The 18014-nt window shown below is 46.0% G+C and overlaps 1 protein-coding gene across 1 annotated transcript in view; it reads left to right on the top strand.

Moving 5' to 3' along the window:
• The first annotated feature begins 788 nt into the window (after window positions 1-788).
• PRICKLE3 (prickle planar cell polarity protein 3) overlaps window positions 789-18014 on the top strand; it is a 35908-nt gene continuing 18682 nt past the window's right edge. Inside the window, exon 1 of the mRNA XM_088453390.1 lies at window positions 789-861. Within this exon, the coding sequence (XP_088309516.1) occupies window positions 829-861 (33 nt within the window). The 5' untranslated portion in view covers window positions 789-828. The remainder of the gene's footprint in view (window positions 862-18014) is intronic.

The raw sequence follows: 18014 nt of genomic DNA, 5'->3' as shown, positions 1-18014 counted from the left end.
CCAGGTGTCATGGTGGGGAGAGATGCCACTGTATGGCAGTAATAAATGATTGCTCTCATGCTTGATATTTAATAGGTCCCTAGGTTTGTTGACTGTGTTATATGATAATTAGAGATGTGTGCGCACCCCCGGGTTTTGGTTTTGGATCTGGATTCATCTTCGTGCTTTGGATTTGCAAAACCACCCTCAAGTGTTTTAATTTTGGATTCAGATAAAAATCGATAAAATCATTAAAAACAGCTACAAATTTCTGAATTCAAAACCCGAGTTCAGTTTTTAAATCCGAGTTCCGAACCAGCAAAAGATCCAAACTGGGTCTCGGTTCAAACTGGGTCACAAAAGTGAATCCGAACCTTGACCCAGTTCTACTCGGAACCCCTAAATTTGGATGTGTTTGGATTTCCGAAATCTAAACCCGCACATCTCTAATGATAAAATGTATCTACAAGTCTTCGGTGAATGCTGTATAAACAAGACATACATGTTTTTATAATAAATGTTTTGTTCCTTTTTATCACTTTGGAAGCTCGGAAACAAGTGGCCTCTGACATTTTTTTTTTTTGTTCATTTAAATCCCCCAGACCAGACACTGAAGAGTTAATGAGATCTATGTTCTGTAATATGAAAGCTGCTTCCGGGGGTGGTGTCTCTCTCTCTCTTCCCAGGCTAGGAGTGCCTGTCTTCTCTTTCCCAGGTAGGGCTGGCTGACTTTCCCCCTGGGGAGGTTCTGTGTTGTGTGTAGGGGTGGGGTCTGGTTTCAGGTGAACGGAACTGAAGACCAGGAAAGAGTTACAGGAACAGTCATCAGGAGACATCCAGCGTGTGAGGATGTTCCGCAGTTCCAGGAGGCTCCGGTCTCAGGTAAGGCGGACAGCTGCGACTGGTCTTCAGCATAGTGTCGGTAAACTGGTTATCTCCTATTATTCTTTGTTTGGGAGACACTCACAAGCACAGGCATCCTGCAGTCTCGCCCTCACTTCTTTCAACAGAGACACATTATCCTGGGCAGAAAGCGTCAGAGCCCTCTTTTGTGCTTCGCTCATCTCCACTTGGGTTTGGTGTGAATGATTTTTTTGGGCTGAATCTGTATTACTTAGCGCTGGATAAAGTCACTAAACGACACCAATGGCAGATTAGTGAGTGTCGCCAGCAGTGTCGTGAGTTGCGTCTGCTGTTACGTGAAGAGTACCATCCAGAACCTGGGTAATACCAACCTAACCCAGACATGGATAATTGTAATTAGGCACCGTCAATGCCATCTGAGCTTCTACACTGGGGGGTGTTATTATGGTGTCTGGTTCTGGGTTTGTAAAACCACAATAACTGTAAGCATTAATTACGACTGTCTGTTTTAAGATATGTGTCATTGGTAGGATGATGCGGTACGTCAGCTATTGTTACAGGCCTAGAAGTGCCCCAGCAGCCCTTTTTGCCCCCTGCCTGTGTTTTGTTTGTTTGTGTGTTTGGTTTAAGCACTAACTCATTGGGCCTCATTTACGAGGCGTCCTGGATGCCCGCAGTTCTAGGCCTCAATTCTGCATCAGAACCTCCAGATGGTCATCCCAGCACAATTTAGACAGGCCACCAACTCTGGAAACATGTCCCGCAAACTAGCAGTGCTCCTAGGTGTGCAAAAGTGTGATCGTAACTTCAAATTCCCACCTGGATTCAATACTTATTTTATACAGATATTCCCATTTATCTCCTACAATACAGGTCAGTGCCACTTCATTTATGGCTTCAACTAACCATGGGAATGAGGAGAGTCTGGGGTTGGTCCTACATTGGGCAAAGTGCTCCTAAAAAAGCTCAGGGAAGGTGCAAAATCCACCCCATTAAAATTATCGGATGAGACAGGTTCTCCGGGTCCTCTAAGGGCATTTTAAATCCTCCTGTACTATTGGGCATAACTAGGCGCTTATTCTGTGACAGCGCCCAAAATCTGCCTGTCTCCTCCTATCAGCCCGGAGATAAATGTTTTTTTACCGGGGACATCATGACCTGCTGTGGTTTTATATTTTTCGCTTTATAAGAGAACCCTAATGTAAGATAGATGTCAGACAAATCTGCCGGTAGCGACAAAGCACCACTTTAACGCCCGTGAAACACAGGATAATACCAGCGTGGCGTTATGAAATAACATGATACCCGAAGAATGATCAGACATGGTTTTATCCTTCTTCTACGCAAAGAGAAAGGACATGTGCCAGCGTTCTGCTCTTGTCTTACATTAATGCCATAAAAAGCAAAGCAAGATCTAAACGCAATCTAAAAGGAATAGCAACCTATTACTGTGACACTTACTGTACTACGATATCAGAAATAGAATTGTTGCATCTTTCTAGAAATCTCTGCCCTGTAGAATCATTTGATCCGCTGGTTTTTAGCTTAAAAGGACAAGACGTTTCATAAATTATAGCTTAAAATGACATACGATGCCTAAGGACATGTATCTTTCTATTGCAGAAGAAGTTACGTCAGTGACTCAGTTGTAATTATTTGGGAAGTTAATGCTTTTAAATAACTTCTAGTCTAGTGTGGCAGCTGTTGTGTGGTTCTGTCAGCAGTGGATAATTTCCATGTCTCCTCTCACAGACCCAATAAGATTTTGCCCATCTGGAAACCAAACTCACACTCTATAATTATCCCTAAGATTTGTGATCTCACTCCTCATATTCTAAAAATTATTTACCAACTCTCCCTAAATGTGCGAGAGAGTACCTAATTTCAGACGGCTCTCCCGGACTACCAACAGAGTTGTCCCGTCTGCCATGTGCTGCCCACTTCCCGAATGAAGTGGGTGGCCTGGGCAGGGCTGTAGAGAGCCTGGGTAATGGCAAAGGGCGTGGCTTAAGGGAAGGAGGCGTACCAAAAGAAAAAAAACAATATCTGCGGTGTTGCAAAGCATGTGTGCTGCAGTCTCACCCTCACTCCTTTCAACAGAGACACATCACCCTGGACAGAAAGTGCCTTGTTTTGTGTTTCGCTCTTTTTCATTTCGGTTTTGGGGTTCTAGAACTTAACGCCATCTGAAGATGGCGTCAGTTCCCACAATCAAACGGAGGTTGAGGAATAACCAGTGACCACTATTGGTAAATAGGCCAGTTACGTAAAACATGCAAACATTAGTGTTTTTCCGCATGTGTAAAGGGCCCTTACACGTTCGTTAATAAATAGGAATGAGGTTGATCAGGTTTGAAACTTTCTTGAGCTGTTAACTATATATCTGTGAATTTTAGTAATAGATCTTTTATATAATTAATTATTATTTTTTTAATATTTAGCCATCCTTTGAAATAAACAACTTGTCTTCTAAATTCTATGAAATCTACCAAATTTCCATTAGAAATAACTGTATATAGCATTCACACATTTTTTTAAATTTCTTTTTTTTTTAAAGCAGTATTCATTTTATTTATTACCAGTTATTTATATAGTGCACACATATTCCGCAGCGCTTTACAGAGAATATTTGGCCAATAACATCTGTCCCTGCCCCAGTGGAGCTTACACTCTATATTCCGCCAAGAATCCTGAAACGGTGTGCTAAGCCGCCATGCGGGATGTCACTATGCGCAGGAATACGGGTCAGCTTAATACACTTGGGGGTCTATTTACTAAGCTGTGTTAGGAGATAAAGTGAATGGTGATAAGGCACCAGCCAATCAGCTCCTAACTGCCATGTCACAGACTGTGTTTGAAAAATGGCAGTTATTATTATTATCCTTTATTTATATGGTTCCACAAGTGTTCCGCAGCGCCTTACATAGTACATAGAACTAGTAAGTGAACAAGAAACAAGTAACTTACAGTACAATACAGTGCAGGACAAGGACACGATTTATATACATTGCTGCAACAGCGATTAAAGCACTCACAGTAAGCAGCAGGGAGTTGGCAGTCATGTGTTAGGTGCCCTTATGGGGAGTAAGGAGTAGAAGATAATGTAAAGAGGAGCACATGAGGATAGAGGTCCCTGCTCGTGAGAGCTTACATTCTAAAGTTAGGAGCTGATTGGCTGGTACCTTATCACTGTTCACTTTATCTCCTAACACAGCTTATTAAATAGACACCCTGTACCTCATTTTTTTTATCATGAACTGAGAAAAGAAATGCATGCTACTGTAGTTTTCTAGTGCAGTGGGGATCTGTTTAGCCCCTATAACCAGATAAATAAAGGCTCTATTTTACCACGGTGTGACTGTGTCATATCAGCATATCACAATAAAAGGGATTTTATTGTGTTTATAAGCAAAATATCACAGTACCTTTCAATGGTCCTGAAATTAGGCCACACCCTGCCCTGACCCTGACCCTAGCCAGGTCAGGACAGGATCAGGCAACCTGCCATAACTGTTTCTATAAAGGTCACACTATTATCCGGCATGTTATGTCCCTTTTACCCTCTGGAACTCTCCACAGCCCTGGGAAATACACAAGGGTGCACAGATATACGCATCACCGGTCCTCAGACATTTACTCCATGAAAGTAAAATAAGCAAATCGGTCTATTAATTCTACCTGGCTCCCAGGACTCCGTTCTGGGTTGTCTAGAATCAGGGAGAGGTTTGTGAACTAGTTTAATGAGCGCTGTCAGCGCCTCTAGATTATTGCTGTGATTCAGTATTAGGTTTGGTAGAATTTTTTGCAACAGGACTTTTTTTATTTTGCTGAGTCCTAAAATATAGATTTGGTTTATTAGTAACAGCAATGTCATATTCCACACCCCATAAAGTGCGGAGTCCCGGCATTTATACATATTACAGCATTCTGCTATCCCTTCTGGCAAGGAGCATTGGGGGGGGCGCATTTGCTGGGGACGCCGGGCTGTGCATGTATCGGCCAGTACGGTAACACATCTATGGGGTGCAAGACAAAATTTGCAATGTACGTGGACGCGATTCATCATTCTGGAAGGCATACTTGCCTACTTTTGAAAAAGCATTTCAGGGAGATTGTGAAAGCAGCACCTATGAGCGCGGCGGTAAAAAGGGCGTGTACTACTACATCTGAGAGGTGTGTCATAAAATTGACTTACATCCATATGTAAATGAGCCACAAAGCAGTTAGTAAGATCTACTTGTTGATGAAAACACACTGATACTTCTCAGAAAATACATGTAACCATAGGGATCATTGGGCCTGATTCAGACCCACTCGCGAGCGGCTGTCCGCTCGCAAGTGGGTCGATGTTATGGACTGAGCATGCGCACGACGGAGGGAGCTCCATCGTGCGCATGCGCCAGACGTGACGAGCGAAGGAAAGTCCTTCGCTCGTTGTGTCCGATCAAAGGGGGCGTGCTGTCAATGTTGATTGACAGCACGCCCCCTTTGGTGGGCGTGCTGGGGGCGTGCCTCCCTGACGGGGGCGTTCCCACGGGAACGCCTCCCGTCAGAAGCCGGCCCACTGACATCACTAGTGATGTCAGTGGGAGTGATTTTGGCTCTGATAGAGCCAAAATCACTCCGGAGCTTGCGGTTGAAAACCTCAACCGCAGGCTCCGACTCGCAATTTCGATGGTCGCGATGGTCTCGACCATCGCGGCCATCACAATGCACGCTCGTATAGCCTGTGGGTGGTGACCCACAGCTATACGAGCGTCCAGGAGGACGCTCCATGAAAATGGAGCCCGGCCCTCATTCAGAGCGTGCGCTCTGCTCAGAGCGTACGGCTCTGAATGAGGGCCATTGTGCCTTGTTATAACCAATGCAGGGAAATTATACCAACGCTCCCATTTGAATGTATATATCTCTTTTTTTTTTCTTTTATATAACAGTGTCATAATGGGGGTAAGGTGAAATGAGGGAGATTGCTAGACTCTTCAGGGAGACAGGGAGATTGCTGCTATTTCAGGGAGTCTGCCTGACAATGAGGGAGAGTTGGCAAGTATGGATTAAGGTAACCACAGAATAGAATATACTGCAACATACCTTGCACTGGGTCATTATTACCTAAATGCTTTGTGGTTCACTGATGTAGATAGAGTTTGATACAGCATTGGACGCTAAAAAGCTGCGTCTTTGGATGCTAAAATATGGTAATGCAGGTAATACGATAATATGGTAATGCAGGTAATACGGTAATTACAGGTAATATGGTAATGCAGGTAATACGATAATTACAGATAATATGGTAATGCAGGTAATATGGTAATGCAGGTAATACGGTAATTACAGGTAATACGGTAATGCAGGTAATACGGTAATGCAGGTAATACGATAATGCAGGTAATACGATAATTACAGGTAATATGGTAATGCAGGTAATATGGAAATGCAGGTAATATGGTAATGCAGGTAATACGGTAATTACAGGTATTACGGTAATGCAGGTAATACGGTAATGCATGTAATATGGAGATGCTGCAGGAGGCGCCTTGTGTAAATAGGGCCTGATTCAGATGTGGACGCAATGACAATATTTAAGCAGTTTGAGTGATAATTAGCCATTGCACATGTGTGTAAGGCACATGCAGCGTCTGAATTGCTTTCACGTTCACAGAGTGACGGGTAGTCAGCCTTTGGGGGAGGAGGTAACTGTGGAGGTTAGTAAAACGCAGGCGTTTGGGACCATTTAAATACTGTTTTCTAGGCAGGATGCAATCGGGAAGCCGACTGACGTAAGTCCGACAGCCGGTTTCCCGACTGCATTATCCCGGCGACCGTTAAATGACAGGCGTCTAAATCTAGACGCCTGACATTTTTCCGACGCCGGGAGACCAGTAGACAGCCGCAGGGGGGGAGGGTTAGGTTTAGGGCTCCCGGGGGTGACTTAGGGTTAGGCACCCCCTCAGGAGGGTTAGGCTAGGGGGAGGGAGGGTTAGGCTCCCCCGGGGGGGTGCCTAACCCTAACCTCCCCCCGGGGAGGTTAGGTTTAGGCAGCGGGGAAGTGGGGATTAGGGTTAGGCACAGGGGGGAGGTTAGAGTTAGGCACCCCTAAGGAGGGTTAGGGTTAGGGGGGTTAGGTTAGATTAGTAGATACCTTAGGACGATCAGGATTTCCAGCGCTGTCGGGCTTCCGCTGCCGGGCTCTGCTGTTTTGTCGGGCTGCTGTTGCCGGGATTCGGACTCCCGGCCATGCGGCCGCCGGGAAATCATACTGATTCCTTCTAGGCATCCATAAATTAGCCACTGTGCCCTTGCTCGGAGCAGGAGAGCCCTCTGCGTGTCTGGAGACCCACTGTGCCTGTGGCAGCTTAGACTTACTCAGAAGGCTGATGGCCGTCCGATCTGCATTCCATGTTTCCGATGTTTTCAGTTTAATGCATGAGCGCTATGTGCGTGATGTTAAATACTTTCAGTGGGCGTCTGTAAGCACTGGACGGCGAGTGGCTCATTGGCATATTTTCACAACTTCGACCCATGAGAAATTGAAGCTGCGATGACATTTGTCTCCACATTGGAATCAGGCCCATAGTCCGTAGTATCGGATCACTCTGCGTGACCATCGATCATCTTCAGGTTACTCAGGATGGCCGGTGTTTTCACGCAGCTGAGGCCAGTGAAGCTGCGAATAAGAACGCAGCCACTGCCTTCAGCACGCCCAGAAAATGGGGGCAGACCCGCCTGCTTTCTGAGATGCTGCCTGAAGCCTCCCTTACCCCAAAACGCCCACAACCTCACAATCAAGCTATGGCATCCGGGCACTGCGAGTGGCCTGTGCATGCGCAGATCTTCAAACATCGGAGTTGTACATACCATCGGGTTTGCGTTACAACTCTGAATCAAGCCCATAGTTCTAGAGATGCCTATTGACCATTGAAGATTAGTAACCATCGATGGTAAATAGCGGTGGACCGATGTCGCTGTATGCCCAATCAGGGTCCATCCATGGTTCAACCATTGATAGTTTCTTCCTGATGGTTGAAACCATGGGCCTGATTCAGAGCCAGATGCAATTAGCGCTCGCTCGTTCAGAAAAAGGGGGTGGCTATTCAAATGAACCGTTCGCTCTTTGCGGTCTGTTCACGCCTCCATGTCTGAACGAGCGAACAAAACTTGCGGACGTTTATTTGAAAAATACGCCCCCTGGCCGCTCGCATCATACGTCATGTCCGCTATTTATTAGATTAATCGAGTACATCGATCAGCGTATGAACTGCTCGCTATTCTTGTGGTTGGTTTTTCCTACCACTATATTGCGAGCAGTTTTGACTAAAAAACAACCAGGTGACGTGGTCAATGACGCTGCTGTATTAATTATGCACACCCATAAAACGCCCGTTTTGACCTTTAAGCACGCCTGCGTTCTTAATTCCACTCCCCGTTTTCAAGCACCTTCCCCTGTTACCACCCACATACGCCTCATCCTGTCACTCAAAGTAGCAGGCACTCGCTATCTAGCGAACAAACGTTTTTCGGCCGCACTGACTGGTTCGCGCATGCGTATTATAAACCGTACGCATGCGCAGAAGTGCGAACATCGCTCGAAACGACCATACTGCCGCTTACGAGCATCTCTGAAGCAGGCCTCATGTACCATCAGTGGTTCACCTGTGGATTGCCATTCCTAGATCGTTCCCAGTGAATGGAAGGCTGTATTCTTATGAATTCAACAGATGCAGTTTGAGCAGGAACTGCTTATATATTACCTTTAAAGCCTAACATGAAACGAATTACTATGGATCACATAGTTAACTATTTAATGCCCTGCATCCTTTCGTAGGGGAGATTAATTAGCTTCTGACAAGCACCTGGCAGCACCAAGTCATTTGCAGCTGCCAAACCTCTGTGCTTTACATTGTACTAGCAAGTCAGTGTTGTCATGTCTCGCCCCCTCGGTGTCTCACCCCCTCTTTGATCTCCACCTGACATCTGATAAAAGGGAATGTGCCCTCGGGAGATTCCAGGACCGGAATTTCCGGTGTGTTCGACCAATTAAAGTTTATGTTTACAGCTTCCATATATTTAAAAGCTGAGAACCGGGAGGTTCTGGGGGCACTGTGCAGTCTCATTGGGCCAAAGCATCTACGTCATGTCATGTTGACAGAACTTTCACCTTATATGGCCTGTAACATAAAACAATAGCATTCATCTCATACACGGATAACGAGTGATGCCATTGTGCAGCATGGATAATTCCAGGGATAAAAGAGTAATGCTGGGTGCACACTGCCCGATTTTCCCCGACAGGTGACTCGGATCCGGTAAACTGTCATATTCGACGTAGCGGATGTTGGAACGGCACACCCGTACACACTGAGGGCCTGATTCAGACACGAACGCAATGATAATTTATTACTCAGAACGAGCGATTGTCATGCGTGTAAGATACACTGCGCACGTGCTGAGATTGTCTTGCGATTCTGCACGCACAGAGAGCCCATTCGCAAAGTGAGTGACAGGTAGCCAGCATTTGGGGGGGGGTAATGGGTGGGTGGAAAAACGCAGGCGTGTCATAGCGTTTAAACGCTGTTACATGGGCGTGCAAAAATTAGCCATTGCGATCTCCTATGCAGCATGAGAGCCCTCGGCATGTTAGGAGAGCTGCAGTCTTTGCAGTTGGTCAGACCTGGCGCGAGGGCAAGATGGACGCTCGATGCGCATCGATGTCACTGATATTTACGCAGGTAAGCGATGTCGTACGCAGATGAGAAGGCGGCGGTGGGCGTCCCTATGATCAGGTAAGCTTTGGAACTATTAGCATATTTTCGCAGCTGCGTTTCATGAGAAAACGCAGCTGCAATCACATTAGCGGCCATTTTTGAATTAGGCCCTGAGTAATTCCTGGCTCAGTGAGTTATGTTTCTTTCATCCCTTACATGGGATCAGGGCGATGGGAATGATATAGAATGTGCAGGACACAATATATTGTTACGCCTTCAGGAGCGTTTATCGCTGAAATACTTCTGCATACACATTGTCCAACTCAGGAACAAAGCATTATAACTTGCACTGTTCCTGGTAAATATGGGACAGCTGGCACCATAATTATGTGGTATGAAGACCTCTCAGACTATTATTGCCGCCTTGCTGGTGCTAAATGGTTTTGGAGCTGTTATACACAAATCTTCACATCAATCCTTTTCATCTAGGGCAGCTGTAGGCAATCTGTAACAATGATTTGCCTGCACAATATTCAGGACAGCTCACCTCACATTCCTTATAGCGAGCTCTCAGTAATGGGGAGATGTACCAAGCCTGGGAGAAAGATGGAGTGGAGAAGTTGCCCAAAGCTATCAATTAACTTCAAAGGGGCATATTCACTTGAGTGCACACCTCGCGGCCAATCTTGAATTACTATGGGTATGTGCGCTCCTTTTACCGGTATGCAGTCAGGAAGCCGGCGGACGTAATCCTGACAGCCGGCTTCCTGACTGCTTTATCCCAGCGAGGGTTAAATGACAGGCGTCTAAATCTAGACGCCTGTCATTTTACCGACGCCGGGAGACCGGCACCCAGCATCCCGATCGAAGTGATGCCGGACGACGCTGCGGACAGCTGCGGGGGGGGGAGGGTTAGGTTTAGGGCTCCCGGGGGGGACTTAGGGTTAGGCACCGCCCCGGGAGGTTAGGGTTAGGCTAGGGGGAGGGAGGGTTAGGGTTAGGCACCCCTGGGGGGACTTAGGGTTAGGCACTTCCTCGGGGGGACTTAGGTTTAGGCGGCGGGGAAGGGGGGGGGGGTAGGTTTAGGCACTCAGAGGGCGGATTAGGATTAGGCACTGTGGGGAAGGTTAGGGTTAGGCACCCCTAAGGAGGGTTAGGGGGGAAGGTTAGTAAATACTTACCTGGAGACGATCGGGACTTCCACCCATGTTGGGTAGGTGCTGACGTGATAGGGAATCGGGATAATTCATACTGATTCCCTATTACCTGCGGTATTCTAAAAAAATTCTTGCAAGCATTTTTTTTGGAGGCAAACTCCTGTGGGGGAGAAGAAATAAATGCGGCCATTGAACACCAGGCACTCACCGATGTGTGCCGGCCACTCCTGTGCCCGGTTTCCGCATGCTCCACACTGCCGACTGACCAGGACACACAATCACCTGCAGCTCACACACACACACTGACTGATGGCATCTCTCACACAGCGGAGGTCCCACACACACACACTGATAGGAGGTCACACACACACCAGCGATACTGCCCTCCACATGCTGGGAGTTGTAGTTCAGCAACAGCTGGACAGCCACTTATTGCCCATCCTGTGACTAGTAGCACCCCACATACACAGGCAGCAGTAGCACCGCTAACAACAGATGCTGGGAAGGCAGAGGAGGAGGACAGCTCTGCCAGAAGGTAAGTCATTTTGGCCTAGTTAGCTAATTGGAGATTTCCAATTGTTTAATTCGTAATGGGGTGGGTGGGTATTCAAGGGGTTCAGAAGCAAGTCCCTACATTTTTTCCTAAAAATAATGATTTTAGGAAAAATTTGGACTTGCACAGGCCAAAACAATCTATATCGATCAACATCGACGTGAATCCGTTTATTTATTATCCGTCAGGTTTCAACTTCATTTGAAACCTGTCATTGATGTCAGTCAGATTTGGCAGGTGTAAATGCCATCGGTTTTGCCATCGACAGCAAACTCGTCCGAAAAGACACACTGCACAGATCACGATTATCTGTGCAGGCTTCTTAGGGTATAAAACAATTAAATAGTTAAAATCTTTTTTAAAAATCGGCGTGAGGTCCCCCTGAATCCATAGCCAGCCCTCGACTTTTCTGCCTGTTCTGGTCACGGAAAATCGGTGGAAAAACCAGCGTTGGGTTCCCCCTATTTTTCATTAACCAACACCAGGCTGGTGTGGTAATGCCATAGCAGGTTTACACACAGCGTGGGGTCCTCCTGCCATCACTTTAACCAAACACAAACTGTCACTGTGTGCCCTGTGCACAGACTGCTATGTAACCTATCCCATACTTGCCTACCCTCCCGATTTGGTCGGGAGCCTCCCGAAAATCGGGTGCCGCTCCCGGCCTCCCGGGAAGGCAGGCAAGTCTCCCGACCTCTGGCGACGTGTCTGCAACCCACGGACTTGTAAGTATAAAGCCCGGCAGCGGGGGGGCCGGTGACACGATTCGCGCTGAATCGCGTCATCGTGGCTCCGCCCCCTGCTCCACAATGCCATTAATATCGGCATTGTGAAGAGGGGGCGGAGCCATGATGACGCGATCGCGCTGTCACACCCCCATGCTCCGCCTCCAATGACGAGTCGCTGCTGTGTCCCGCCCCCTTTGACGCGCCACGCCCCCCTGCTCTGTAAGCCCGACAGCTCCCTCCCGGAAGGAGGGAGCTAAATGTCGGCAAGTCTGACCTATCCTATTCACCCACCACTCACACCAATGTCACTGTGTGTCCTTTGCACAGACTGCTATGTAACCTCTACTATTCACCCACCACTCACACCAATGTCACTGTGTGCCCTGTGCACAGACTGCTATGTAGCCTATCCTATTCACCCACCACTCACTCCAATGTCACTGTGTGCCCTGTGCACAGACTGCTATGTAGCCTCTCCAATTCACCCACCACTCACACCAATGTCACAGTGTGCCCTGTGCACAGACTGCTATGTAGCCTATCCTATTCACCCACCACTCACACCAATGTCACTGTGTGCCCTGTGCACAGACTGCTATGTAGCCTATCCTATTCGCCCACCACTCACACCAATGTCACTGTGTGCCCTGTGCACAGACTGCTATGTAACCTCTCCTATTCACCCACCACTCACACCTATGTCACTGTGTACAGACTGCTATGTAACCTATCCTATTCACCCACCGCTCACACCAATGTCACTGTGTGCTCTGCGCACAGGCTGCTATGTAGCCTATCCTATTCACCCACCACTCACACCAATGTCACTGTGTGTCCTGCGCACAGACTGCTATGTAGCCTATCCTATTCACCCACCACTCACACCAATGTCACTGTGTGCCCTGTGCACAGACTGCTATGTAGCCTATCCTATTCGCCCACCTCTCACACCAATGTCACTGTGTGCCCTGTGCACAGACTGCTATGTAGCCTATCCTATTCCCCCACCACTCGCACCAATGTCACTGTGTGCCCTGTGCACAGACTGCTATGTAGCCTATCCTATTCACCCACCACTCACACCAATGTCACTGTGTGCCCTGTGCACAGACTGCTATGTAACCTCTCCTATTCACCCACCACTCACACACCAATGTCACTGTGTGCCCTGTGCACAGACTGCTATGTAGCCTATCCTATTCACACACCACTCACACCAATGTCACTGTGTGCCCTGTGCACAGACTGCTATGTAACCTATCCTATTCACCCACCACTCACACACCAATGTCACTGTGTGCCCTGTGCACAGACTGCTATGTAGCCTATCCTATTCACCCACCACTCACACCAATGTCACTGTGTGCCCTGTGCACAGACTGCTATGTAGCCTATCCTATTCACCCACCACTCACACCAATGTCACTGTGTGCTCTGCACAGACTGCTATGTAGCCTCTCCTATTCACCCACCACTCGCACCAATGTCACTGTGTGCCCTGTGCACAGACTGCTATGTAGCCTATCCTATTCACCCACCACTCACACCAATGTCACTGTGTGCCCTGTGCACAGACTGCTATGTAGCCTATCCTATTCACCCACCACTCACACCAATGTCACTGTGTGCCCTGTGCACAGACTGCTATGTAGCCTCTCCTATTCAAGTAAACACAGGTACAAAGCACCTCTCCCCCCACTCCTTACCGGCCATGCATGGTGCCACACCTATCTCTTGCACTGATGATGTCAATAAATGTTGTTTTTGTTATTGCTCAGCTTTAACTTGACGGATGGAGATAAAACAAAGTGCAGGTTATTCCTAGGAGTCTCCACTACACAATGACACAGTTTTCATGACAATCAGCTCAGTAGTATTTGCGGCATCTTGGAACAAACAGACAGACACAACGTTCTTATTATAATAGTATAGCTACAAATCAGGCTTCTGTCTTATTTCACCCACCCCAAGACTTATTTAATTGGTTACAATCTAATTCTTCACTGTTGCAGAATTTCTAAGGGAGAGAATTTAGTTGACTGAATTGCTAAATCTTGACTTAGTAATATATAAAACTACCTGGATAATGCTGGCTTTATCCACATTTTCGATATTCCCCCAAACTATATATTTTAAGCAGTCTTAATATATACATATTGATAATTCTGCTCTTCGGGTTGTAATGAATCCAGACGATGAGTGAAGGACGTTACAGAATAAATGTTTTGTCTACAGCCCTCAATCATTTTCCAAGGTTTTCTCTCTGTAGCTAAGTAACCTTTATTCTGGGAATCTCCTTTATAATGTTCTGGTTAAGGAGAGCTTACACTCAGTGAGGGCTTCCTGTATATCGTATGACACGTGTCATCATAGCAAGTTTACTTTATTTATAAAGTGACTTCTTCCTACTGTATTTAACTGGTAATGCTGTGATAATATGGCTGCTAGGTGGCGCCACAGTCACTCTACTACCTCCTCAACTCTCTCAGGGGCCTATTCATCATACCTAAACTTTCTCTGGAGGTAATTAGGTTTAGAACTCGCGTGGAGTTCTACCTAAATACCGGAGGAATTCATCATTCCTCCTCTCCATAACTATCTATTCCGAAAAGCTGTAATTTTTGCGATTACAGCTTTTTGGGAAATAGATAGTTATCCCTCTCTACTGTAACTTACCGCAGCTGGAATCCGTGCTGCGCATGTGCTGTTACATTCGTAAAACCAGCACATGCGCAGCACTACCTACAGCTGCGGTAATTTTCTGTCCCCCCCCAACAAACCCCACCCCCCCCTCTGCTCACCTCCCCCCTGTCCCTGCACTTACCTGCCCACTGCAGCGCCTCCGGTTCCAGTGGCTGGTTCTCCCAGCTGACCACAGTAGTTTAGGAAAAAAAAAAGTTTTTTTTTTTTTCTAAACTTTATTGTGTTCTGCTGGGAGAATACTAGTCAGACCAGCCTCCGGAGCCAGAGGATCGACCAGAGCGCTGGAGGGAGACGCCGGGGGACCTGCCCACGCTGACACAGGTAAGTGTAACCCGCTGTACGCCACCTCACAGTGGCGAATATTAACTCAATCAAATTCCAAAAATACATAATTTTCGGAATTTGATGAATACCATAATTTTCATATCCCCATACTAATGTACTAATGTATGGGGAGTGTGGAAAATGAACGCAGGCGGAATTAACCAGGAGATATCAGTGATATCTCCTGTGTTAAGTCTCTTCATGAATACTAAAATAACGTTAATTAAGGAAAATGGCCTTAGAAACGTTATTTTAGTGTTGATGAATAGGCCCCTCAGAGTGGCAAGTATATGGGGCATGTTGGTGGTTGGGTGTTTGTATAGTAGTACATCCACACTTAACGTGCATTGAATGCACAAGTAGAAATGTATTTATTTATTTTTTAAACTGCCTTTCTTTCCCCATTATTGGCAAACTTTTCTATTATGAGGAATGTGCAGAGAGAAGATATCTAAGCACGTCACGCATGATGCTGTCTAATGGACCTTCCATTTTAACTGTACCTTTAATATGTTTACTGAGTTTGGTTAAAATGTATACTAGCTATAATGTTGCTTTGGTTGCATAAGCAGCAGAATGGTCAGATCATATAACACTGCACAACAATGAAAATGTTTCCGATGTGAAAATAGTTACTTCTAATTGATTTCAGCATGTAAACAATGAATATGACATGTAAAACTCTCAGTTAGCTCCGAGTTCTGAGATATAGCCCATGTATGACGATGTAGGGGTATTTCTAGTGAAGTGGGCAGAATGGAGAGAATCTTACCAGCAATCTGCGTTCCACACAGAGGGGGCGGGGCCTAATGACAAAATTAAATTAATCAGTTATTTGTCCCCTCCCCTATTCAAATTTATGCGATTCATGGGATTACCCACACAAGTGGTGCACTGAGTGACAAGCATAGTGAGCGACTCCACCAAGACATTTCAGCAATGGAACAAAGATATCAGGGTAGGTGATCACTACTGTTGGACAGTGACAAGAGATGCCCCAGAAGAGGAGTACAAGCGACAAGCAAAGAGAAAGCACCCCCATGAATAGGCCACTATATTACATAGTACTTTCCTATGCTGTATGTTTGTTTCGTATGCTGTATGTTTGTTTCATATGCTGTATGTTTGTTTCGTATGCTGTATGTTTGTTTCGTTTTGTGTTCTTATTTGTGATTGATTGAATTAAAACAACTGTTATTTATTTTCTATCAAGAAAATATCAATTATTTTAAAATAGGTTTTCACTATGACTATATTACTAATGTACATACAGTATAGTGCAAATAGTGTAGCTCTAAAAATAGAGCTAGTAAAAACATTCTGAAATCATTTTAGTTTTTCTTGACCTCAAATTAGCAATGTATGACTATTTTTAGAAAGGAAACAAATTAAAAGTATTACTTTGTTGTACAGTGTAATCTAATTAGTTATTAGAATATTTGATTCACGATTTTCTTTAGATGGTCACTTTCTTTGCTAAATATTCAACTCAGAAAACCTTAGATTCATTTAAATTTGTGGATTACAAAATCAAAGGAGTGTAAACGCGCTGTCACAAGGCAGATGGTAAAAAGGCATAGTCAGTCCCTAAATATAGAAAAACATATATACACAGAAACCAGCGCTATAAGAGATGGACGGTGTGATATTAAAAGCACATTCATTTATTAAGAAGCAACAAATATGCATCTCAAGAGTAACAAAGTTAAAACGTTCACTATATGAGCCAAAGTGAATATCTGCTCCTGTATAATAAACAGCTGGACCTAGGACAACCTCCAATACCTCCCAAGTAGTGAAATGAAATAGGAGGCAACACTTATTCCGCGTTTCACTGGGCAAAACAAACCACCCAGATTCTTTAGGAGCCACTCCATGAAGTATGAAAGGAGCAAACTATCACTCTGCTTCCAGCACGTCCCCGGGACAGGCTCTTATCACAGCCCGTGTTGCAGCAAGAGAATATCACTAAATGTTACTGATAAAACAATTGGCCTGATTCACTATCAATCGCAACAGCAATTACGCACGCAATCGGCTGATTCTTGTGTACTGCGCATGTGCAAACCGGCCACTGCGAATGGGACTACGATCGTAGTAACTACTCATACCCATCGCAGAGTAATTGACAGGAAGTACCGTTTGTGGGGGGTGGTCCGGGAAACGCAGGCGTGCCAGTGTGTTTTAACACCGTGACAGGGGTGTGCATAAATTATCCACTGCGATGCCTTGAGGACATGGAGTGCGATGAAGTTAGCAATTCCTGAGTAAGTTCAGACCTTGTGCAAGTGTGCATGAGGCTGCGATGGTACTCGATGTTGCCGATGGTCTCGCAGTCTTGCTAATTGCTATTGCATTTGCGGTTGCGATCCGTAGTGAATCAGGCCCTGTGTCCAGAATCTATAAATAAACTGGTGCTCCAATTAGAAAGAGATACTATAAGATTTGCACTCACCGGCCCGATATGTTGGACGCAGTTGAATTATTTTCTTTACTTCGCATGCATCTCAGCTGCACCGCTTGTGCATCCTAATTGTGTTCATACACAGTCGCAGTAGCAATTTTAGGTGGACGAATGTAGAAGTGTTATGAAACTGTATTGCGCATTCCTGGGCGGTGACTCGTTAATAACAGGGAGGTGGCTATTCAGGCGCACAGGGCGATGGACTGCCTTATGGGCGGCTTATGGGAGTGTCACAGGCGTGCCGCTGATAATGATTACATACACAGACACTTAATGGCTCACATTGGAGGCCATACTCTGCCGGAGAATCTGCACCTAGTATAGGGATTCTAGAAGTTTCAATGGTGCAGTTGATGGTGGCATCTACAGACGCACCAAGCGGTATTACAGCGTCCAAAGACACTCAAAGTGGGTGTCTCAGTCCTTGCACAGTCAGCTGCACGCTTGTACACCAGGGATGGGCTATATGTAACATTAGCATAAAGCCGCAGACGGGACTACAGCAAAAGACGCTAAAGTGGTCTCATCAGAGCGGTACTC

The sequence above is a fragment of the Taudactylus pleione genome, unplaced genomic scaffold, assembly GCF_031769625.1.
Source record: "Taudactylus pleione unplaced genomic scaffold, aTauple2 ptg000579l, whole genome shotgun sequence".
Taxonomy (NCBI): Eukaryota; Metazoa; Chordata; class Amphibia; order Anura; family Myobatrachidae; genus Taudactylus; species Taudactylus pleione.
This window is presented reverse-complemented; position numbering and strand designations above follow the sequence as displayed.